The sequence below is a fragment of the Mixophyes fleayi genome, chromosome 5, assembly GCF_038048845.1.
Source record: "Mixophyes fleayi isolate aMixFle1 chromosome 5, aMixFle1.hap1, whole genome shotgun sequence".
Taxonomy (NCBI): Eukaryota; Metazoa; Chordata; class Amphibia; order Anura; family Limnodynastidae; genus Mixophyes; species Mixophyes fleayi.
The window spans coordinates 53,238,948-53,265,747 of record NC_134406.1 but is presented as its reverse complement, the minus strand read 5'-3'; the positions used below and the strand labels follow the sequence as shown (position 1 = coordinate 53,265,747).

The following is a 26,800-nucleotide window of genomic DNA, read 5'->3' as shown; positions in this document are numbered from 1 at the left end:
GACAAAACAGTCAGCATTTAACTTATGTGCAAAACAGATTGCTATTTTGCACCCCTTGTACTGTAACATGGTTTTGTCCAGGAGACTGAAATAAGAAGTTTCTCAAGTTAAGATCCTTAATGAATCAGGCCCCTGGTTATTATTAGAAATCTAATATTAACCACTTAAGTACCATTTCTATGTACCCTCTGTATATATATTGGTCTGCAAAAATATAATAAAAAAATAAATATATTCTGACACACTTCAGGGTATGCAGGCAGGTTGAATAATCTCCAAAGGTCTAAAACATTTTATCATATAACGTAGTATATGCTGCCATCTAGTGGCAATCAAGTATATATTCTGAAATAGCTATTTTACAACCCGAACACTAATGGGTATATTTACTAAATTGCGGGTTTGAAAAAGCGAAGATGTTGCCTATAGCAACCAATCAAATTCTAGCAGTCATTTTGTAGAATGCACTAAATAAATGATAACTAGAATCTGATTGGTTGCTATAGGCAACATCTCCAATTTTTCAAACCTGCCGTTTAGTAAATATACCCTTAAGAAGACCACAGTAATACATAATTATTATTGTAATGATTATTAATATTTTCTATTGATTTTACTGAGGCACATACAATTTTGTACATAGCTGTACATATAGAATTGCTCAGACACAGTTTGTTTCCTAATTGAGCTTAAAATCTATTTTTTGATGCTTGAAATACATGGAGATGTATGAAACGTCACAAGACACTGGTTTTGGCATTAAAACCACAGACATCTCAGTGTCAAGCAGTACCCTAACCACTGACCTATATCTTTATTTCATTGAATTAATCTTCCTGTTTTATTTTCTAGGAGAAAGATGACCTTTCTGAAGTACCTCTGAGAAGAATTCTAGCGCTAAACAAACCAGAATGGCTGTACATTGTGATTGGAATAATAGCTGCTGCAATAAATGGAGGGATATACCCCACATTTGCTGTCATTTTTGGAAAGGTTATTGGTGTAAGTCTTAAAAACAATTTTTATTTTGTTTTTAAGAGTAGTGAAGGATGGTGGAAAAATGAAGGCTGGCCGTCTTCCCCAAATACCATGAACAGGGCCGCCATCAGATATCATGGGGCCCGGTACAAATGACGCCCCCCGATGAGCGCCCCCTCCTGATGAGTGCCCCCCCAACCCCAACAGAAAAACCTGAAAAAAAATGTAAAATATACTTACAATTACAGAGATGCTGCAGCTACTCCCTCTTCTTCTGCGGCGACGGCAACAGTGGTGTGATGTCAGGTCACACCACACAATCAGTGTGAAGGGAACATCACATGATCGCAGGGGCGGAGCAATGATTCCCCTGCGATCATGATTGGCAGCTGCCTGGCTGTCACAGGCAGATCACATAATCGCTGGGGAATGATTCCTCCACCCCTGCGATCGCATTCTGCTGCCTGGCTGTCACGCTGACAGCAAAAGTAGCCACAGAATGATTTTCCATGGACAGTTCCTAAACTTATAACGTGGGCCTGCAGCTATATTTGCGCTAGATGGCCAGAAAACGCATTTGCTCTAAAATTAGTCAAAATATGTTCCACATGATTGTATTTTTTCTTCATCTTTTGTAATTATTTTTGTACATCTTGCAGTAATAAAAGCACAGAGCGGAACCACTGCTAGTAGGTTAAAAGCAAAATTTGAAAAAAACATACATTGCTCATATTGGAATGGACAATGAGCATGTAAGCATACAACATGACAGTAATATCTAGATATAAATATAATGCTGACCTTGATAATGTATATGTAGTCCTAGCATAATAAAGCAATAATATAATAAAAACATACAGCACTCAATGTACATATAAGGATATAGGATCACAAAATGTTATTGTGCAAAGGATTAAACCATGCACTGGTTTTAGCATAGTCACCATCTTCAATCACTGTCATATTGAGTATTTCATAGTAACTCCTCTCAATCATTGAATGGGATGCTTGATAGGGATGACAGTGAGAGTTATTTCACATTTTAAGCTTTGGCTACAATCTGATCACCCATATTCTCCTGCTCATTCTGGTTGTTTTTAAGTGGATAGGACATCTTGTAGCCAATTAGATCATTGCTGGAACAGAGTGTACTGATCTTAGAACTGCCCACATGTGTCATTTTGTTAGGAAGAGCAGGGCTGATTGTGACATTTCTTTGTACAATACAGTTTAAAAATTAAGCAAAATAAATGGCCTATATTAGTAGTTTTTAATGCCCTATGATAGGGATTTTCTATCAGGTTATTGTAGTACACCTGCAACATGAAAGTATATTTTAGAAAAACAAATAAATTATACTAATTGGGGCATGATCTGTGTTGGGTTGTGAGCAATTCATGTTTAATATAACAATGTTACATTCAGGACCGGTGCTAGGGTCCATGGCGCTCTAGGCAAAATCGGCGCCCTCTCCCCCCCCTGCAAAAATCGGCGCCCTCCTCCCTCCTCCCCCCTCACCCCGTCTTTTCTTACCTTGTCTCACCACCGCCGCCTCTCTGCTCCGTCTCCTCCCCTCCACTCACTGACACTAGTGAGTGGAGGGGAGGAGAAGGAGCAGAGAGGCGGCGGTGGTGAGCAATAGCCTCTTCCCCCCCCTCCCCGTGCATCTGAATGCTGTGCGGCGGCCGTGACAGGTATGGTCAGCGGTCGCCGCACAGTTTTAAAATTAATTTCCAGTTCTGTGGTGCCCTCCAGGAGCCCTCCAGAGCACGCGCCCTAGGCAAGTGCCTAACCTTGCCTAATGGGAGCGCCGGGCCTGGTTACATTGTAGACTTAATATATTTAACTTTTTAATTTGTGAAGTTTGTTTTACTGGTTTAATTATTTATTATATTACACAAAAACTACATATACATATATGTATATACCTTCCCCTCATTTCAGCAATGTCAGTGCAGATTAAAAGTTTATGAAATTAGGATATAGAGGCCACAAATGATGCTTGGAGAACCCATTTAGAGACTATTTGTCTGTGATATTCTTCCTATAGTAACATGCTTAGAACTCCAAGAACATGGAGTCTAGGCACAGCACATAAGTGGACATGTTTTATTACACAATGCTGTGCCTAGTAACAGGAGTGGCTGGGAAGCAATGGCTCAGTAGAATTGAATCCCTTCATCATTCAGTAGTGCTCGGTCTTGGGTTGGCCTGTTGCCAATTTTGCAATTCTCTAAGGTTTATGGTGGCAATTAAATTTTAAATAAAGGACACAATATCTTGCATAATTTATTGTATGTGTATTTTGGATTTTACAGGCATTTCAGGAACAAGATAATGTAAAAAAGAACCAAAAAACTGCCTTATTATCACTAATGTTCTTTGTGCTGGGATTGATTAGTTTTGCAGTGCATATTACCATGGTAAGATATGTAAATTATACAGTATATATATATATTAATGTTAAACAAATTTAATGAATACCACGCTCCATTTTAAGCTTAGACCTTTGTCAAAGTCACACTATCATTAATGTAAGATATTTATTGTATTCCAGAAAGGGTCATATAACAGTGTTTAAACAAACTTTTGTTTTCTGTCCAGGATACTTGCATAAATGTTAACATAAAAAGTGTCAGGTATTCTGGTATTATTAGAATACAAGATGATTTATTTAACTTAATGTGCTTCAATCAATCCTGCCACAATAATTCAAAATAATTTCACAACAACACATGGTGTCAAAAATTAGAACTATCTTTATTCAAGATATCTGAGTAACATACATTTAAGAAAGACAACATAACCTGATTATTAAAAAATGCACAACAGTAAAGAACTATATAACACATATTTAGTTGTTTAACAACAGTTGTCAATTAAATTAATAATGTCCATGTTTTTGCTGTTTTAGGATAGAGTACATTTTAATAAATATGACAAATATGTAGTTTTTATCATATATTCCTGCTCACTTTTAGGCTCAATTGAACTTTTACCAGTGTCCTGGGGCCTGATTCATTAAGGATTTAAACTTGAAAAACTTCTTATTTCAGTCTCCTGGACAAAACCATGTTACAATGCAAGGGGTGCAAATTAGTATTATGTTTTTCACATAAGTTAAATACTGACTGTTTTTTCATATAGCACACAAATATCAACTTTAAATTTCAGTGTACAAATAAGCTATCAAGTATTTGTGTGCTACATGAAAAAACAGTCAATATTTAACTTATGTGCAAAACAGAATACTAATTTGCACCCCTTGCATTGTAACATGGTTGTGTCCAGGAGACAGAAATAAGAAGTTTCTCAAGTTAAGATCCTTAATGAATCAGGCCCCTAGTTACTATGGCATATGTGTCATCCGATGGGCAGTGCTGTGTGGCCTATGTATATCTGTCTGCAGCAATATTCATCAGAATGCAGCCCGTCAATTTACTAGAACTTGAGACATTACAGAAACATTCTCATGAATATTGGTTCACACAATATTGCTGCCTCTACTCTGTTGTACACTAACACTAATGTTATTTCAGAGCCACTAGTAGGCCATGCTTGGAGTAGCCAGAGATTTGAACCTGTATTTGCTTTCTTGCAACGTCTGTCTTGGTAATTTAAGCCAAGTATTACATTTTAAAACATATTGTAGAACATTATTGAACCCAAGTCAAAAAAGAATATCTTAGAGACATTCCTGGAGATTTCAGAAGATATACTAATTTAATAGACATTTGTATAATCATTAAGCTACTGAAATCATCAGCAAAGTTAAAGTAGTCTCTCTGATGACAGGGAAATCATTTGTTGAGTACTTTATCTTTACAATATTTTGTTGTTTTTTTTGTTACTTTTCTTGCATCATCTCATTTAAATATTTTTCCCTATACACATGTGTAAGAATGATTAATGTAAAACATGAAGTCATCGAAATAGTTCAGAATGATTCTAGGTAGATGCTGCTGGTAAACCAGCTGCACAGTATGGATAATTTTAAGGACATTTAAAAAAAAGATTCCAGATAAAAACATTTATTCAGACACTTTGAATGCATATATTTCCCCAAATACTATAATCATTTTATTGGCTATTCAGAATGTCATTATTTCATATTATGTCTGACTTGTAACATGCGTCATCTGCCCCTCTTCATAGATATCTGTCATTATTCAATAAAGGCATTCCCATTAAATGAAATTAAATAAATGTATATCCCTTGTTACTTTGTATATTTTCAGGGTTTCATGTTTGGAAAGTCTGGGGAAAATCTAACCATGAGGCTGAGATCTCTTTCATTCAAAGCTTTGCTCCGTCAGGTACAATAATATTTCCCTTAAAGGGAAGAATGTTCAGTGGTTTCTATTTCACAAAACCTGGCTGTTTTACTATAAACAAAAACATTTAAAACAAAGGTGGCAATTTTCTAAAAATGAAAGTTTTATACTGACTTACCAGCTATATGTTGAAGCCACTGGCATAGTTAGAGGCCTGCGTACCCTAGTGCAGTCTTTGGGGTCACCCGCCCCATGCATACATGATTAGAACCCCAACTCTGTGCACTTCTTTTTACACATGTTTAATTTACTACAATTAAGGGTCATACCAAGCTTTTTGGGAAAATACTATGTTTAAATAGTTTACTTCCATTACTTCCCTATATCAGATGCACTGTCCCTTTGTTCTTTAGTTTGGTTGTAGTCTCCGCAGTGTAATGCAAGAAGCAAACAATGAAACAATCTATTCAAGTAACCAGTAAAAATTTAGGAAGCACATGATCCCTAAATCATTTGTTTTGTATATACTGTATACCAAGCTTCTCATTCACTGGCAATCTACTTCTAGCACAAAATTCATATTAACATTCATCTTAAAACCTGCTTACAGGACATTGGCTATTTTGATGACCATAAAAATGCAGTTGGAGTCCTGCTGACAAGACTTGCAACAGATGCTTCTCAGATAAAAGGGGTATGTATTAGTCCTTTATCTGGTTTAATCCTGGACAAGTTCGGTATAATTCACATTGCTGACTGCCTGCCTATCCATTGTCCATTCATTCTCCCTTACTTCAATTCAGGTGGTATCGGGTAGAGTGAAATTAGCTGATCGATGCTACAATTTTACCCGTATACGCTTTCTAGGCTACACCTAGTGCTTTGTAGGTGGTACGTTAATGTTGAAGAAGTATAATTTACCCCTGGACTTTAAACATATGCGTGACTGATGGTACATGTATAAAAGAAATATGTGGGGTAGCCCAGAAAAACTAGGTAAAGTCAGAGCTTCTTCTAAAGTCTCACAACTTCCTAGGTGGATATAATTCCAGGGGATTGTGGAAATCCAATAGGGTGGTAAATCTGGATAGTCTAAGATAGTCTAAAATGATTACTGTTAATTACTGTTAATTCAGATGGTGATAGGACAGTGATATCTATGTGAAGATAAAACCTTACCCTGTGCTAGACATTTAAATACTGAGGAAAAGGAAGAAATTATACTCACGCTGTTCAGCTGGTCTGCTTGGATAGTTTGGTCCTCACTTTGCGCTGCCGGGTGGTTTCTTTTGTTGAGCCTGTTGTCTCCAGATGTAATAGGTTCAAATGAAGTGACTAGTGCCTCCGGATATTAATGGTGAGATTCTTTATTAAGTAATAGACTCCAGTAACATATAACATGCTATGGTAAATGAACAAGAAGAAAGTTACGCTATGGCAGAAAGGCAATGGTCTACCCCACCCAGATAGAGATTTTAATAGATAAGTTACACAAAGGTTAGAGGCTGAATAATTTCTGGTTTTATTAAGTCTATTCATAGCTTTAAATTGGAGAGTCATATTCGTTCAGCCTTAATATGCAATAATAAACATTTAACATGGAAACAATAATACTACTTGGAAAATGTATAGAAAATAACCAGTGTATATATTGCAGATTCCATGGTATTGTAACAAATAATTATTTACTGTATATAATAATGAAACAAATAAAAACGGCGGAAAAGCCTAATCGTGCTTAAAACAATCTTCAAACATTCAAAATGATAAATGTTGCGAAATTAAACAATTGCTAAATGCAATTTATACTTATCCCAGTGGCCGGGGGTATCATAAAAACAAGAACTATCTAAATATTAGATGGTTCATGCACTTGATATAATAATTTTCAGTCTCAACTGATCGTATGAGTTCAAAAACCTCTTTAATGGCACTTATCTCGAGGTGTGAGACTTTTAATTAGAAGTGGATGGCCAGTCCATTTATTTTACAAAGTGCAAACATGTAATCTAAAGGTATTTGTTATTCATTGCTATCCTTGTTCTAAATATCATCTGGAGCTCAATCGGAAATATTCTTGTGTATGAGATTCCTGTTTGGAAAGTAGTAATGTAGAGAGATCTCACCCGGTTCTACGTGATGGCTGTTAAGGAAATGATTCCCCTTCTGATTGTCAGCTCAGTTAATCTAGAATAGACACAGTCTTATTTTCCCAATTTTGTAGCCAGATGGACGCAGGTAAGGTTCCCAGTTGTCCTCTTATTAAGCCCGGTCAAAACTTATAGGATTCAGGATTCTGACGCGTTTCGTCAGTGAGAATCTGAGTTTTTCAAATATGTCTTAGCAGTGCCATACTGGGTTATTTATACAGATGGTTCTTATTCAATCAGCACAAACACCTGCACTATTGGCCTTAGTTGAATGTCCCTGATAATTGCATCACCTGAATTATATATTAACCCATAGTGTCAATTGCCATATTATGCATTTAGGACATTGCTTTATTAAGAAAAAAAATAATAAATACATATAAAAGGATGAAGAGAGAATGTAAATTACTTAATCTTTTACCAAGCTGGCTTCATATATATCCAAACCGACTGTAGCATGATACATACTGCCAGAGGCCATCTGCCTCTCAACAACTTCCCTAGTCTTGCCAAAAAGAAAAAGAAGAAAAAGCAACATATATTCTCATAAGAGTTTATATATAGTAGAACCAATTTCTTTCAAAAGAAACTTAGTTGCTCTGAACTCTGAATGCCAATAGTTTTTCAGTTATTCTTCATATAATATATGGCATTAGTAAGCCATTATTTTAGGATTAAATGTATAAATATTTTGTTTATCTATAATCATACTGTAGGAGAGTTTAACACAAAGAAAATAAATATAGAGTCTCAACATAAAATGAATTTAACGATCTTAATGCTATCCCCGCTGGGGATATGACCCCAGGATATTTAATTAATAGCCACATTCCCAATAGATAAATCAGACTACTCAGAGAATAAGAGGAGAGGAAAAAGGGAGTTACTACTTTTTCCTCTGACCCTTTTCTATCAAAAATACATGTATATAATTCACATAAAACCCATTATAACCACACATGGATTAAAATTCTATAGGCCCCAAGTTGGAGTCACAATTTATCAAGATGTCACATATCTCATGATACTTGCCACAAGAGGAGAGATATAATGTAATGACTAATTGAGCACACCAATGTACCTGCTCTGTAGATTATTCATTTATCTAAATAAATATAGCTATTTCTATAAAGATATCTATATACAAAAATGTTTTGTAATATGCCTGTTTCAGGATGTGTTTGATCAGAAGGACTCTGATTGGTCTATAGGGTCTGGATTGTTTCCCCAATGATGGGAATATATCTCTTTTGTGTATCTGTGTGATTGGTATCTTGGATATTTTCTGGTTTTCCACTCCTTTTCGTGTTCCTGTTTGTCCTTAATTAATTTCTGTAGTCAAGACCATAATCTTTTGTCTCTTTACAGAATTTGTCTAGCTTTATCTGTATTACATCCTCTTCAATCTTCTTAAATATATCTTGCGTTAATCTCTTCAGATTTTTAGATATTTTAGACTTCTAGATATTCTATAGGTTTTATTTTTTCATGTACAGTCATGGCCAAAAGTTTTGAGAATGACACAAGCATTTCATAAGTGGCAAATACTTTCATTGACAATTACATAAAGTTTATGCAAAGAGTCAATATTTGCAGTGTTGAGCCTACTTTTTGAAGACCTCTGCAATTCGCCCTGGCATGCTGTCAATCAACTTCTGGGCCACATATTGACTGATGGCTGCCCATTCTTGCCTAATCAACGCTTGGAGTTTGTCAGAATTTGTGGGTTTTTGTTTGTCCACTCGCCTCTTGAGGATTGACCACAAGTTCTCAATGGCAATAATGTCTGGGGAGTTTCCTGGCCATGGACCCAAAATTTTGATGTTTTGATCCCCGAGCCACTTAGTTATCACTTTTGCCTTATGGCAAGGTGCTCCATCATGCTGAAAGAGGCATTGTTCGTCACCAAACTGTTCTTGAATGGTTGGGAGAAGTTGCTCTTGGAGGATGTTTTAGTATCATTCTTTATTCATGGCTGTGTTCTTTGGCAAAATTGTGAGTGAACCCACTTCCTTGGCTGAGAAGTAATCCCACACATGAATGGTCTCAGGATGCTTTACTGTTGGCATGACACAAGACTAATGGTAACGCTCACTTTTCCTTCTCTGGACAAGCGTTTTTCCAGATGCCCCAAACAATCTGAAAGGGGATTCATCAGAGAAAATGACTTTACCCCAGTCCACAGCAGTCTAATCCCTGTATCTTTTGCAGAATATTAGTCTGTCCCTGATGTTTCTCCTGGAGAGCCTTCTTGACACCAGGCCATCCTCCAAAAATCTTCGCCTCACTGTGCGTGCAGATGCACTCACACCTGCCTGCTGCCATTCCTGAGCAAGCTCTGTACTGGTGTTTCCCCAATCTCCCAGCTGAATCACCTTTAGGAGACGGTCCTGGCACTTGCTGGACGTTCTTGGGCACCCTGAAGCCTTCTTCACAATGATTAAATCTCTCTCCTTGAAGTTCTTGATGATCCGATAAATTGTTGATATAGGTGCAATCTTACTAGCAGCAATATCCTTCTCTGTGAAGCCCTTTTTGTGCAAAGCAATGATGACTGCATGTATTTCCTTGCAGCTAACCATGGTCAACAGAGGAAGAACAATGATTTCAAGCACCACCCACCTTTGAAAGCTTCCAGTCTGTTATTCTAACTCAATCAGCATGACAGTGATCTCCAGATCTCCAGCCTTGTCCTCGTCCACACTCTCACCTGTGTTAACAAGAGAATCACTGAACTCTCTTCATATTTTGTGGCAGGGTTGAAATGCAGTGGAAATGATATTTTTGGGATAAAGTTCATTGTCATGGCAAAGAGGGACTTTGAACTTAATTGCAATTCATCTGATCTCTCTTCATGACATTATGGAGTGTATGCAAATTGGCATCATAAAAACTGAGACAGCAGACTTTGTGAAAAATAACATTTGTGTCATTCTCAAAACTTTTGGCCATGACTGTATATTGATAGTTCTTCTTCGATTTTACCAATGGATGATTTTCTATCTTTAATAGTAAGTTTGATAAGTTGGAATGAGCATTTATGTAGAGCTTCATTCCATTTCATTTGAAAATTCCTAAGCAATTGTAAAGTTCAGTGTATGAGGAATTCTTATATAGTCTTTCCATTTGAATTCTTAAAGTTGTCCTGTGCATGAGAAACCAGGACATACCCTTCTAAATAATTTCACATGGAACATACCTTTCACAGTTACATAGCACACAATTTGCTATACTGTAGAAGGATCCGCTTAAATACAACCTACAACCATAATGCAGACTGTTGGAAGCTATAAATAGCTCCCTTCAACAACTCCTAGTGGCGATAATACCTACATACAGCACGCCACAACCTAATGTATACTGTTTGGGTTGTATTCCAAGTAATTTCCACAACTGAGTGGGTTGTAATTCCCCTTCACCAATCCAAGCAGCATTTCAGGTTCCTTCAAACAGTTGCTTTACTAACTACTTAAATATTGAGGGATAAATGCAAAAAATATTATATTTAATAATTACATGGACCCTACTTGAAAAAGCTTTGCCGACCTGAGAAGTGGCAGACAAACCCCCAAATTGCTCATAGTCTGCAAAAAGGGATGCTACGGCTAGCATGCACATTCCCCTGTGCTATGCACAATTTAGGAAACTGCAATTTTTGAGGTTACATATACAGTAGGCTTGTTCTATATCTCCTGCATTATATGCCCACTGGTTTATTTAAAGTCATTGTTTGCAGAATTCATATTTAACATAAATGTCAAAACTTTTTTTTCCTTTTACCCTTGTCTCTGTTGAGATACACTACTGTATGCAATAGGTACCATAAATTGGGCAACACATACTCTAGTAATACATTTTGATGTAACCAAGCATGCTGTGTGTGATGACAGTAACACACCTACAGTACTGATAACTATATTGGAATATTAGAGTATTGCTCTCTCTTTGGCAGTAGATACAATAAGTATAATGACCTCTTTGAAGATTTGCTTATTTAGCAAGTGTTTCCCTTTCCGCCTTCTAGGCTACTGGAAGCCGACTGGGATTACTCACAATGACAGTGTGCACTCTGCTCGCCGCTATCCTCATAGCTTTTATACATGGCTGGCAGCTGACAATGCTGATCTTGGCGTGTGTTCCACTTCTAATCGGAGCCAACATCATTAGAATGAAGTCTATAGCTGGTCACGCATCCAAAGATCAGAAGGCCTTGGAAGAAGCTGGAAGAGTATGTTTATTTCAGTCTCACATTGCAAACAAACATTTGTGTCTACAGTTAGAACTGTGAGCTTGTCATTTCATTTCTATTGCAGTACAAAACTTCGTAGTGCTGTTTTCTACAATTCTCCTGCACAGTAGGGACCATCACATTATCTGTGTCATTATCCAGAGATCTGCAGCAGTGTGTTTTGTGGATTTTGCTTTAGGGTAAATGTTAATGAAACTTCAGAAAAGATTGAAGTAAGTAGCATAAATAAACACATTTTGCATAATCTTGCTAGAAAGCCCTGTCCAGGGTAAATATCACTCTAAATCAGGGGTCAGTAAACTTTTTTACCTTTTACCGCCAAATATATTTACCCCCTTAATTTGAAAGGAAGGAAATCATATTTTATTAATTATTGGAATTCAAAATTTTGTTGAATCTATTCAAAATTTCTTTGAAAGCTTCAAATTCAAAACTTCAGGTTTTGGAGAAATGATGTTGCTTCATTTTTGATATGAGAACATCAATATTGGGGCATTTTGACGTCAGAACAGTTTGGATACAGTCTTCAGCGTCCAATCGATTTCTCTGCTTTGTTTTTATATTCGTTAGAGTGGAAAATCCTTGTTCCCAAAGGTTGGTTGTTGCAAAAGGCAGCAACTTTTTGACTGCCTCCTCATGTGCAATTTTGAATGCCTTTGCAGCTGTTGACATCCAAAAATATGACAGATTTGCTTTGTTTTCAAAATGCAATACGTGCTTCATTATTGCATCAAGGCTCAAGAAGTACCTCTGCCAACCCTTGAGGCTCTTCTGGTACAACAGCAATTTCACATTTAAAGGGGTCTACAATCCACCTGACAGCATGTGAATCATCAGCATTACCCACAGGAATTTAATTTTTAACCCATTTGGGATAATTTACCCCTGTTCCCTGACCACTGCTCTAAATTATACCGTGGTATGCCGTACCACCACTTCTCCTACTGCCTTCATTGTAAAACTAGCAAATTCTATTAATTTATGTTTTCCATAACGCTACTTCAAAATTTCCAATTCAACCACTGGGTTACACTGCAAAAAATCAAGGATCTTAAATATAACTGTCTTGTCTTTTGCATTGTTCTCGATGCAAAGATGCACAATGCTTTTAAAGTGAACTCCACAAAATTTTTTTTACTTAAATCCTACAATTTCAACCAAGTAATATGATTTTACATTTTTGTAATTAACTTTTTTCTTGCTTGTAGAAAGAAACTTTAAAGTTGTTTCTAAACTATCTAGTTGTGAGCTGAAGGTTTCAGCAAACATGTATCATTGAGATTGAAATAGTTGGAGCTCTTATATTAGGCTGATTACCTACTGGCATTTCGTTAAATTCCAAGAACACTGCATTAAAACGTGATCATGTTTAACATGCTGAGGTTAAATTGCGTTTGAGGGGTCTATTAAGGTTATTCCATTAATCCCAGTGCATTCACTTGCAGTGCTCACAAGTAAATGTAGTACAAATACAGGTGGATATGGGATCATAGGAACCAATGGGTTTTGGCGGAACAACGTGGATAATTGTATTCCACCCATAGACTTTTTTGATAAAAATATGATTCATACAAGCAGAATATAGTTGATTTTTGAGTGCTCAGTTAGTATATTTTGTGCTTTTTAATATGTTATTTGTTTGAAAGTCTATACAATAGCAGCACTTACAAAATGTTTATTCTATGCATATACCTATTACTTTTGCTAGACTTGTTCTTCCTTCCCCCACCTTTTTCAGATATCAACAGAGACTGTTGAAAATATCAGGACAGTGGTGTCGTTAACAAAAGAAGATGCATTTTATGAAAAATATAATGCAAGCTTAAGAGGACCATACAGGTTACTATATTTGTATCCTCAATTATTCGGGCTAAAGCAAATGCACAGTAAAAATAAAATTTGTTGTACCTGTATAACAAATCTCCCATGGTAGATTTGTTCATTTTTCATGCACAAGATTGAGGGCCCACTTTCAAAGCTCTTAATGGGAATAACCGTTTCCTTTATATCAAACACCTATGGGGAAATTTACTAAGCAGTCATTTTTTGGACACTTTGCAAATCACCACATATCGTTAATGACCTATGATTTGATGATCTCATATCTCATCTCACAACCACCACTTTGTCTGTTGGGATTTTTGGATGATTTTCTGGAGATTTGGCAAACGTAAGTCAGACTGTACAGTCCATCAAGTACTGGTAGCAATAAATCAGAAGGAATATTCAATATTGGAAAACGATGTCTCCTTTTACATATGATTAAGTTCATCAGCACAATATTACTTTATCATAAAAGGTGTCAGCTTTCCTCTAGAACATCACTTGTACCGCACTTATAAGGTAAAATCTAAAAGACAAAACATGAGAGGGGCGCCCTTTAGTGTAATACCTTTTTCGGTGAAAACAATTGTGCTCAGGAAATAAAATATTTGTGAAGAGTGGCCTCATACCAAAAGTGTAATTCAAACAGGCTTATCTGTAATCTGGTGCGTGGGTCACTCTATCTTTAGGTCACTCTATACCAAAGTTCAAGGACAAAGCATAGATGACAAAAACAGCCATATAGGGAGATTCAATTGCCAGCCATGTGCTGTACGAACATTACGCCGTGCACATTGCCAGCAATTACAATAGAAATCTCCGCTCATTTTTGCACCTCTATGGGAGGAAAAATGAGCAGAGATTTCTGTCAAATCTCCACCGCAGAGTGTCTCATGGACGCTATGGAGACACCTCTCCGCTAATTGAATCTCCCCCATGGTGTAACATTTAGGGGTATATTTACTAAACTACGGGTTTGAAAAAGTGGAGATGTTGCCTTTAACAACCAATCAGATACTAGCTGTCAATTTTGTAGAATGTACTAAATAAATGCTAACTAGAATCTGATTGGTTGCTATAGGCAACATTTTCACTTTTTCAAACCCGCAGTTTAGTAAACATACCCCTTAAACTTCCTCAGGTAGAACACAATTTAACAGAAATATATATATATACGGCATACCTAATTACAGATATATCAACAATCACGTTCCAGTGTCTCCCAGATGCAGCAGCAATGAGGTATTGCTGGTTTGTGAATTCAGCTCCCACTAACTTCCAGTAATCTAAAAATTGTCCATCTTCAAAATGTGTTGCATTGCACATGTGCCCACTCAATTAAGCACACTATGTTGCTAACTTACAGATCTGAAAAGAGAACATGCAATGTGCAGACAGCGATTCATTGCATATAAATAAAAATGCAGATCAGACAGAGCGATTCCTTATATTTGAACACTATTACACCGTGTCAGCGTTAAAACATGGAATTTAAATCATCTGTTCAAAAAAATAACTAGATTAAGACTGATGTATTTGGACAACTATTTTTATATGATAATGGACCTGATTTTATTTTCATTATTTATTTGCTCATTTATCCTCAAATTTTAGGATATCAAATGACACCAGAACGTATTTAATATTTTTTTTCGTTTCTATTAGGGATGCCCTCCGGAAAGCACCTCTTTATGGAGTAACCTATGCAATTGCTCAGTCAATAAATTATTTTGTAAATGCAATTGTATTTAGGTTTGGAGCCTGGCTTATTGCAAATTGCTACATGTATTTTGAAAATGTTTTTATGTAAGTATTTGATTATCAACTTTGGTGCCTTCTTTCTAAGCAATTGCAAAATATTGAAATAATAGGCAGTGGTTGGTTGTAAATGGTAGCAGTCATGGGCATAACTAATGGGGTAGCAGCTGCTACAGGGCCCAACATCTTAGATGATCTGTCACGGTTACTCAGTTGCCAGGCCGCTTCTAGCTGCCACCCCTGCCCTGCACCCTACTGCCATCTCCTTTAAGCGCTGCTGAACTCAGAGGTGAGTAGAGCAGTGAGTAGAGCACTGCTGAACTTAGAGTAAGTAGATCGATGTCTACGGTCAGCAGGGAGTTTAAAGAGCTTGCTGCTGTGTGACCACCGACAACACAAGGTATTTGAGATGCATAAGCCAGCATTCTGGGGCTTCAAAATTTAAATTCAGAGAGGAATGGAATTCTGGTCATGGTTCCTCTGGTTCAAGGTGTCCATTCTTAGAAACTGTGAGGGCTCCTTCAAACTCTTTTCATAAGGCGAGGCCTGCAGATTTCTAGCTATGTCACTGGTAGCAATGCTTCTCTAGTGTTCCTGGAATCGGGTCTAGGGCCTTAAAATGCTAGTCTGTGTCTCATTGTGTATTGTAGTCCCAGGGGGACAAGATGGTGTTTGCTTTATAGTCACTACAATCAATGTCAGTTACATGGTTGATCAAATTGTCTTTGATGTTGCTTTGTCTGTGATCTTACATCTGAGCTACCACTCACTGTTTGTTCTTGAGAGAGTGGAAACTATGAGTCTACCACCATACTCACTCTCAGCATTGTTTTCAGGTAACCTGGAGTCTTGTGGTTTTAATCCTGTAAAGCATTTAACAAACAATCGCCTCACATATATTGTGCACTTAACATCACTTGATTGCTCAGTGATTCTGTCTTTCTCCCAATGAAATTAATTGTTTATAAGAGATAATTATTGCATGTGCCCAAAACGACCACTGATTCAAAAAAAATTGATCGGTTGTCAATTGGGACTGGCAGAACAGGAGTGAAGTGCGGACATATGACTGCTATCTGACAGTGTGTGTACCTTTTGTTTGTAAATTATCCGTAATACAGTGACTACAATTATTTTGCCATCACTATTGCTTATTAAAATACGTTATATGATCTATTTCTTATTTTAGAGTATTCTCTGCCATTATGTTTGCTGCTATTAGTGTGGGACAGTCCAATTCTTTTGCACCGGATTTCGGAAAAGCAAAGATTTCAGCTCAACGCATTTTTAAGCTTTTGGACAAAAATCCAGCTATTGACAGCTACAGTGAAGAAGGGGAAACTTTGGTAAAATATTTGTTTAACTGTGCTTCTGTATATTACATCTCAAAGCATGCCTCACTCTCATTGGATGAAAGAAAGATGCATTTAATCATAAGTGTTATATGAAGAGTGGTATTTTAAATGGTATCTTCCTAAACTTAAGTATACAACACGTGTGCATGCTCCATGATGCAAACTGTCTTTATGCTTCTAGTTTGCATGCTAGCCCATTTTTTGAAAATTCCTTGTGTATATAAATAGATGATGATGATGATATTAGTGTAATGGGATTTCTTTAGCCTAGTGCATTTTGGGTAGTGAAGTGGTGAGGGCTCCCTGTAGCAATAAGGATCGGATGAATACTATTGTAGGATGTGGTACCTTCATACTAGACTAGGGGGTCACTTAAACCACCTGTCAAAATGTATCTAGTAAATAAAATTATCACATAACCTAATCTCTATTCTCATTAATAAAAATCTTTATTAGATTCTTTGTACTAAACCTCTGCTATTGGTAGTTCATCTATGCAATGGTCACAATCTTGATTGGATCTCTTATTAGTTCAATGTATGGAGTCTATGAAAGGATATTTTAAGAGATTTCTAAATATTTTATATAAACTCTCATCTGAGCTCTCTTAATAGTCAAAACAATCATAGAGCAGAGGGGAAACATTGTGTTAGACTGGTCATGGCAGAAGCACCAGTTGCTTGGTAAACCATGCCTGCAATGTAATATTATCAGCATGCAATAACCAGTCTAACCCAATGTTTAATGAGGGGCACCTCAGAGCAGAATGAAGTCTGATTACTCTAAATGATGCTAAACAGACAGCAAAAGTCTGTTAGTCTTAACACCAAGTTAACACTAACAGACTTAAGTTATTTAGTGAATTAAGCGGGAAGCTGACAACTCCAACTAGTGTTAACTAATGATTATTTGAACCAATGGAGTTTTAATAATTGTGTCCGCAAAGTCAAACTCTTGTTTCCATGGGTGTTAAATAAAGCAAAAAATTATTAGAACCTATATAGGAACCTATTCACACATATTTATTAAGACAAATCGATTTAAGCAATTCACTTTCTGGGAATGTAGTAAACATTCATTCTTGTAGATTTACAAGTTCAGATGTAAGTGGCGATTACAGGCAAATAAGTCCTAAGATCCTATCACAGGGATGTGATGTGTTCTAGATACCAATGTGATAGTAATTCTTCATGACAGTAATAGTAAATAATATAGATGAACAGAACTTGGAATGTGAAATTAGATTCTCTCCATCTCCTGTGGTGTTGGTTGTGGTTTTGTTTTAGCTCAGTCAGGAAACGAAATTTCAGTTTTCATAAAAGCACCAATTCTCATGGCTTTTCATCTAAAAGGTCATGTTCTTACACCCTTAGAGAATATAATGGATATAATACCATGAATCTGAAAAATACTTTTTATGCATTCAGTAGAAAACCTGATGCTCTTAAAGTTGTTAAACATACAATTCTACAATTCATACTATGTTCTTTCAGACATCTGGTACACGTTGCTCGACCCTCGGTCGGTCCGCAGCCAAATCTGTCCCCACCACTAGGGGCTCCAGCGAATACCGGGCCTTCAGAGTAGTTCCCGAGTTTCACTGTACTGGCTTGGGAGTTCCTAACACAACCATAGACATTTAGGCTCTACCCTGTTATAAATCTGGATTAGTAACTTGCACCATTTTTATTATAATGGAACTTTGACACCAACTATTCCCCAACAAATAAGACTCAAGTTCTATGTACTTTTGTGTATTTCTTCACAATCAAATGAATGAAAATCACAGAAACATATGACGAAATTCTATAATCTGTATCTCTATTCATGTTTTTAAAGAATGACCTGGAAGGGAATCTCGAAATTAAAAACGTCAAATTTGTTTACCCAACAAGAGCAAACGCTCATGTTCTCCAGGGACTCAGCATTAAAGTGTCTAAAGGTCAGACCCTTGCACTGGTGGGGAGCAGCGGCTGTGGAAAAAGTACCTTGATTCAGCTACTGGAGAGGTTTTATGACCCAATAGAAGGACAAGTGGTAATATATATACATATATTTATATTTGTACATGTATAATATGATTCCTTATTGGACCTATAACCATTAATTACTTTTTATAATGCAATACATACATCACCAGAGATTTTATGCTAGACATTTATTCCAACAATGCTTTATTTTATAAGTTGATTAGTCACTCACATTTTCATATTTCTATCCAGTCTCCTTTCTAATCTACTTCACTTTGGGAGTTGTGGAGTGAAAAATTGGTTTAGAGGCTCCTTAATTACACAAATGTTCTTTAAAAAATAAGATCCTGCTGATTGATGGTTTAACACACAGATAAGACCATTAATGTCATATCAAGTGTAACTGACACATTATGCTTTGCCATTTCAGCTTTTAGCCCTATTTTCTGAACAGAACAGCATATTGTTCCATTTTCTAGGCGGCTTTTCCTTGCCTCCAATTTTATTAACTAGTTTATATGTAAAATGTATAGTGAACAGTAAAGGTAATGGTAGATTCTATATTTCAGCTTGCAGATGGGATTGATACCAAGACTCTCCATTTGAAGTGGCTGAGGTCTCAGCTAGGCATTGTGTCACAGGAGCCAATCCTTTTTGACTGCAGCATCAGTGAAAACATCCAGTATGGTGACAACAGTAGACTTGTTACACAGGAGGAGGTCATAGAGGCAGCAACAGTAGCCAACATTCATACCTTCATTGACAGTTTACCTGACGTAAATGATTTTGCATTTACAACCTAAATATTAATGTTTTACCTTTCTATTTCAAAGCTAAATCTCTTTGCTTGTCTCATTACACAGGGATATAACACACGTGTTGGGGATAAGGGAACCCAGCTCTCAGGAGGACAAAAGCAGAGGATTGCCATTGCCCGTGCTCTTGTGCGTAAGCCGAAAGTGCTACTCCTGGATGAAGCTACCTCTGCTCTTGATACAGAAAGTGAGAAGGTGATGGGCTATATAGTTATTATATCTCTAATTACAGTGTCAGCTATGTCATCATCATCATTTATTTGTAAGGTGCCACAAAACTCCACAGAGCTGAATAGTGGCAATAGCAAATCATACAGAATACAAGTCATATGTAAAAACAGAGGAAGTACATATGAGTTTGATGGGTTTGTATGTAAACGTCATGCACATATGCAAATCTGAGTAACAGCCAGGGCTAATTCCAACTTTTTGACATTTTTTTTTCAAAAATTATCACCATCCTCCTTAACACCCCTCCCTCAATTGTGGCGTTACCTCCTCAGGAACCATCTTCCTCCGCCCTATTTATATGTTTGGTAAAATTGCACCTTCCCAAAAGGAGGGAGTGATGTACAAATAAGCTGTCAATGGTTAAAGTACCAGTGTGATAATTATTGGTGATGGGATTTAAACGTTCATGGTCTGTGGCATGATAATATGACAGGTGGCATTTATATCATTTATATCACAGCTCTCAGTCGTAGCCTACTCGCTGTCAATCATCTAAAAAGAAAAATTCAAAACGACCACAGACTCATTTGAACAAACACCCTCCGCTTCACCCAACAAAATGTTCAAACTGTGTTAAAATAGTTAGCAGTGTACTGGTACTTAGAGATCAGACTTCATTGCAATGAATGGCAATTTGTAGATGCAAAGCATCTACAAATGTTACAGAACAGTGAGAAATACCTGTTGGAGGGTTATTTACTAACACAGCTCCAAAGGTTCAAATGTGTAGTAACCCAATTGGCAGATAGCTTTTATATGTCTAGGGGTTACTATACACTTTTGAACAATGCTAGTAAATAAGTATTGTTGAGTTTATTGTGGGAGCTCATAGGGTAATCACACATTATCACCAGAAAAAAAGTTCATCAAAAAGATTTTAATTCACTTAGACAGAAATCATTTATATTGTAAACAAATCTAACATTGTATTATATCCCAACACAAGCTGAGAGTAAAATGGCAATGATAAAATATTAAACATACACATATGGTGGTCTCAAGAAAATGTTATTATGTCCAACATGCAATACAGTAATAATACCAATGTAGTAAAAAATATTAACAAGTGCCAAGAGAATGGAAACAGAGCATATCTAAGCATATAAAAGAGCAATCCCTAAGGTCCAGTTATGGCCAAAAATATTGGCACCCTTGTACTTTCTTCAAATAACTAACAATTTCCTCTAAATATAAGTTGAAATTAACAACAGTATTTGGTCTCCACAATTCGTTCTCTGTTAATATTACAGAACCTTCGTTTTTTATTCTGAATTTAATACAGTATATTATCATTTTAAATATATATATATATATATATATATATATATATATATATATATTTTGCCAGCCGGGTGGCATTAAGAAGCAGCCGGATGGGGGCAGTTCTGATACTTTGCAATAATAATAAAAAATGTTGGGGGATATTGCCCACACCTGCCAGGACTAGTCAGACTGGTGGCCAGTGGTCTAACACACACTGCTGGCTGTAGTGCTCACACAGTGCCTGCTTTAATAGGAGAAGCAATGGTTTATTCTATTACAATAGGACTCTGTTGGGCTTCAAGAGCTGGGTGGCAAGTAAAAATAGCCAAGTGGAGCACCCGGAAAAAGGTGCTGGGGAGAACACTGTATATATAGTGGTGTAAGTGCAGGAGTATACAGTGGTACGCCATACCGTCACTCCTCCTACTACCTTCATTGTAAAACTATCAAATTCCATTCACTTTCTTTCCTATTACATTTTTCATGCCGTCACTTCTAAATTTCCATACTGCCACCTCTAAATGTCCTCTTCGACCACTGTGTGTGTATGTATGTATATATATATATATATATATATATATATATATATATATACATATAGTATATATATACACAAGATGGATTGTCATTGGGAAATTCACAATATGTGATTTTATATGATATATAGATACAAGATGTATGTGTATTGGATGGATGAATAAGGCAGATGAGATGGACAATCGTTTTAATGATGTTACCTTTGTGGGTAAGAGTACTGTGGTCAGGATCTGGTCAGGTAAAGATTTGAACATGGCCAACTTGGAATTGGGATGGATCAATTAGTATGGAATGGATGTGATGAATTCATATAAGTTGAATTGACCTTGACTGGATGAATGGATATGGGATGACTATGAGCTGGATGGATGGCGTGAATAGATGATAGGGATGAATGTGTATAAAATGAATGGATGTTGAATGGATGAATAGAAGAGGATTGTATATAGAATGGATGGAAAAAGAAATGAATCATTTGATGGAAGACTGTGGGATAGACTTAAATAAATATTCATGCTTTAAGATACTGTAAATATTTCTATAGTTTATTTTGCTATTAATGCAGAATATGCAATGGACTAACATTATACACCACATTACAGTCTAGTGATTCCTTCTTACATTTGCGAAGCAATGTTAAAATGCTATATTGTGATACTTGATTTAATATTCAACAGGTTGTGCAGCAGGCTCTGGATGACGCCACGCAAGGCCGTACTTGCATAGTGATTGCTCACCGGCTAACCACAGTGCAGAATGCTGATGTCATCGCAGTGGTGAAGAATGGGAGGGTGGTGGAACAAGGCACTCACAACCAGCTACTGGCTAAACAAGCTGAATATTACTCTCTTGTGAACTCACAGGTCTCAAAGTAACAGGCCTTCATAGCTCCGGGGATAGTACTATTTATGATTAGTAAAAAGCCTGTGTATTGATATCACATTCTAAGTTTTTAGATATTTTATGGAGATAAAATCAGATATGTTAAATGTCAGATAAGATGCAATACACTAACGTGCATTAAATCATAATTGGGTCACAGTTGAAGTAAACAAGCACAATTGTACGTGAAATAAAAAGTAACTACCCTTATATAAAGGCTGTGGTTCTTCCTATGTTATACATTTTTTGCCTCCTCCAGGCTGGCTGGTTGGCATGTGTGCCATTAAAAAAGGATCTGTGAAAACATGTGTTAGGATGATGAAATAAGGTGCATTCATTCAGCCCCTAACCCACTATTCCAGACCAGGGTGTGTGTGGTCTTTCCACACAAGTAGGACCTTTAGTGGACATTTTTAACCTTTGAGCTTAAGAAATAGGGATTCTAAAGTTTACAAGATGTTGGTCAATGAGTTACACATACTATGGATACCATAATGTAAAAGGAAACACATTGAGCCTAATTAAGAGTTGGACGTAAGTCCATTTGCACCATGTAATATTCAACACGCTTAAAATTTGTTGCAATGTGTATGCACACAACTTGCACCGTATTTTGAGTTTAGCATATCTTAAACTTGCAGCCCTCATGCTTGGAGAGGGGGTCATGGGTGTTCATGTGTAAAATCAGTATAGCATCAATGTGAACCACCCTAGCCCTTGGAAATTTGTCTGATTTTGACTTGGAGGTGTCCCATAGGTCTGGTGCAAGTCTCCGAGTTCGTGATCATCACAGTTGCATTTTTGCTCAGGGGATATCCATATGTTATATTTAAAGTTTCACATATCTTAACATAAACCTCAGCCTCACAAACATAAGTGCATGGACACATGTTTGCATATACACAAAGGTCACAATTTTAAGTTTAACTCTAAATCATGCCCATAGTGTATTAATTGTTAAGGGAAACGTGTACATAAAAAGTCCACAATATAAATGTACTACTATATCATAGCTGAAATAAATAAATGAACATATTAGTTTTAAATTTGTATATTTCTCAGAAAATATTTGTAAAAATCAAACTACAGCTCCCCAAAATATATAACCTAAATGATGCATTTGTTACAGTTGTTAGAAATGGACAAATAGCATTGAAAGTGCATTTTTTGAGTTTGCCTTTTGTTTGACATATATCTTGACACATATATAGTAATATATTTTGCAGCTCATCTCATACTGGGTAAAAAAAACTAGATCTATGATGGCCTTTCACACTGGAATATCTATTTTTAAGGGAACATACATACAGTCAATAATTATTTATAGAAATTCATATAACTCATAAGCCCTACATACACTAGGTGTAAAAGGTCCACTTGGGGAGGGGTGGGGATGTCCAAGCTCCCAAAACACTGCAGGGGAAAAGGGCCCCTGTCTTCATGTGCAGGGCACTCGTTTTGCTGTAAGGGGAAAGGGGAAAATACGGGAGGGACAGCTCCACAAGGTGAGTGCACCAAGGGAACAGCCCTCGCCGTGGCTATACTCACGGACACGAGTCTGCGATGGCGACTCCCTCTGTTCCTTCCGCTCGCTGGGTTTTCCGCAAACCTTGCCTTATGAACCACACCTGTAAAACAAGGGAGACAAAGTCACAAACAACAATCCCTTCCCCAACACCCTAGATACTCACTCAATCCTGAGGGACCACTATGGAAAGCACCGTACCTCTCTTCTCCTCACATGGGACACTTCCACATCCTGAAACGCTGTACTCCACAGGTTTCGCCCGCGGCCCGAGCCCCGGCTGTTAAGCCTGCCTTGTACTGGAGCTCAGGACTTAGGTGCCCTTCCTGACGGATGGAGGGGTTCTGTAAACCGCTCCAGAACTCTACCTCTTAACTACCAAGGGACCGACTGTCCCCTACACTACTTCGGGACCTAGCATCCTGCTAGACCTGGGCCCACTACCAACTATAATGGCCTACTGCCCCACTAACCATCAGGGACCTTCTATCCCTCTAACTGCAAGGACCCAATGTCCTACTACACTACAGGACAGCCGCCCTGATACACTGACAAGAGCCTATCGCTCCCCTCACCCAGAGGCCTGTGCCTCTCTACACTGAAGGGCCTGGTGCCCTGCTATGCTCCAAGGGTCTGGTGCCCTGCTACGCTCAAAGGGTCTCATACCCTGCTACGCTCCAAGGGCCTGGTGCGCTGCTACGCTCAAAGGGCCTCGTGTCCTGCTACGCTCAAAGAGCCTCTTGCCCTCCTGGCTCTCTAGGGCCTCTTGCCCTGCTGGCTCTTTAGGGCCTCTTCTCCCGTTTGGCATTCCCGGAGTCTTCTTGGCGGGGTTGCTCTTAGCCCTTACAAGAGCTCCTCACCGATGTTCATGCGCCTGCATATTCTGGTGGCAGGGTAGCTCACAGCCCTTACAAGGGCTCCCTGCCGCTTCCGCCGGCGTCTCCATCACTGGACGTCCTCTTCTTTCTTCTCCGGACTGATACTATGGTGGCGCCCGGCGGCTTATAAAGCAGCGGGCGCTCCAACATTATCAGCTATCGCTGCGAGCCCTGATTGGCATGGGGAGTAGTTCCTTCCTTCTTTCTTCGCCCTCTTCTCGGGCAGCTGCTCCACTGGGCACTACTCCACATAGGCAGATTGGCCTATACTCTGCTGAGAATTACTGCTTGAATCTGCCTTAATAGCCAATCAGCAGACAGCTCCCAGTAATGATTCTATCAAGTAGTAGCGGAGCAGGACCTGGGCTGCTAGTCACTACAAAAGTCTACTCTGCACACAAACCACTAGACTGCAGGTCTACTTTGTAGTCTAGCCACAAGACTTCAGATCTGCTCTGCACAGTAGCCATTAGATTTCAGATCTACTCTGAACACTAGCCACTAGACTGAAGGTCTGTTTTGCATATTAGCCCCCATCTTTCAGATCTGCTTTACATACTAGGTCTTCTAGGTATACTAGTCTTAAAAATGTCTCTGTATTATACATTTGGCACAGAATTTATTCTGTTATGTATATATACCAAAATATTGGTACAATTGCAACCAGAATAGATTCTACTCTGCATACCATAAGAATCAGCTCATATTTTTACTGTTCACCAAAATGGAATTGTTTTATTTCCTTTTCACCGGAATGGTTTCTGCACTGCAAACCAGACATCTGCATGTGGTCTATGTTGTACACTTGCCTCCAGAATGGATGCCGCTTTGATCTTTGTGCTAAGCTTAATTTAAAGTATGTTTTTATTCTGTTCATATGAGTTTTAATATACAATCCTAACAAGGGGGACAATGTCTCAATCCCTGCCCTGAACACATGTCCTTCCTACCTAAAACTGTCTCTTCATAGGTATCAATGAGGCCAAGAGTTTGGATGGGGTCTCTGTTTGTCATATTAAGGGGGTCTCCAAAATTTCTGCCTGCCTATGTTACACCTAAATTGCATGATAAGGAACGCCGTCTTTCCTATTAAGTTTTGGGAGCTGGAGAAGTTATTTGCTCACATACATATTTGTGTTAATTCTACATTTCAGGTCATGAACTGTACACAGTTATAATAACATTTATAAATTTACAAACAAACAGTATAACTCCCACAGGAGTGATCAATTTTGTGAAAAACACAGAGTGAAACACACAGTTCAACTTTATGACGTTAATTGAAATTATGTTGTGGTTTGGGGTGGAACGGGAGAATCAACTGAAACAGAGATGAAAAGAAATGTAAGTAAAAAAAAAAAAAGTGATAGGAAGAAATACTTAAGATATCTTTAACAAAATACTGAGTTTTTTTAAGTCTGCACTTTTTAGTAAAGTATGTTATCTTATATATGAAATTTAAAACTGGAAATGTAAATATTCTTCAGACTTGACCAAGTGAGGAGTACAGTTCCTCTTTTCCTGTATTTTGCTGTCTGCTGTTATTCTCTGGGCTGTATGAGTTCATATTAATTGTATAGGAGTATTTAAGATGCAAAAAATTAAATTACAACATACTTGCCCCCTTTCTTCAGCTCCCTTCCGGGAGCCAGCCAGTGGAGGGGGGCGTGAGGGGGGCGGCACAGCCAAAATCGCGTCATTTTGGCCCCAGCCCCCTGGGAATCGCAGCGTTTGGGATTTAATTCTGCCCACTTCACTAGGAAGTGGGGCACTTCCTAGTGAAGTGGGCAGCATTCGGGAAATTGCCACACATGCCCGGGAGTCCGGGAGACTCTCGCAAAATGCAGGAGTCTCCCGGACATTCTGGGAGAGTTGGCAAGTATGAACTAAGGTCAGTAAAAATATAATTTTGTTTAAAAATTATAATGAGGTGCACAAATGCCCATCTACACAGGCACCTTCTTAGATGCATCTACTTAAATGCAAGGTGTCCCTGGAAATACTTTTAATATGTTGGCACATAGGTGTCTGTAGATTTCTTAAAAAAAACTAATTGTGCAGTGCTTTAAAACAGCAATTTGGTATATTAATTTGGCCACTCGGTGGCACTG

General features: G+C 37.7%; 1 protein-coding gene across 1 annotated transcript in view; it reads left to right on the top strand.

Moving 5' to 3' along the window:
* The window catches only part of LOC142158325 (ATP-dependent translocase ABCB1-like), a 68,114-nt gene extending 45,627 nt beyond the window's left edge, over positions 1–22,487 (top strand). The window contains exons 18-29 of the mRNA XM_075212199.1: positions 853–1,002; positions 3,297–3,401; positions 5,217–5,294; positions 5,863–5,946; positions 11,427–11,630; positions 13,390–13,490; positions 15,141–15,281; positions 16,423–16,579; positions 18,428–18,625; positions 19,128–19,334; positions 19,422–19,568; positions 22,082–22,487. Of these exons, the coding sequence (XP_075068300.1) occupies positions 853–1,002; positions 3,297–3,401; positions 5,217–5,294; positions 5,863–5,946; positions 11,427–11,630; positions 13,390–13,490; positions 15,141–15,281; positions 16,423–16,579; positions 18,428–18,625; positions 19,128–19,334; positions 19,422–19,568; positions 22,082–22,279 (1,770 nt within the window). The 3' untranslated portion in view covers positions 22,280–22,487. The remainder of the gene's footprint in view (positions 1–852; positions 1,003–3,296; positions 3,402–5,216; positions 5,295–5,862; positions 5,947–11,426; positions 11,631–13,389; positions 13,491–15,140; positions 15,282–16,422; positions 16,580–18,427; positions 18,626–19,127; positions 19,335–19,421; positions 19,569–22,081) is intronic.
* Positions 22,488–26,800: the final 4,313 nt, after the last annotated feature.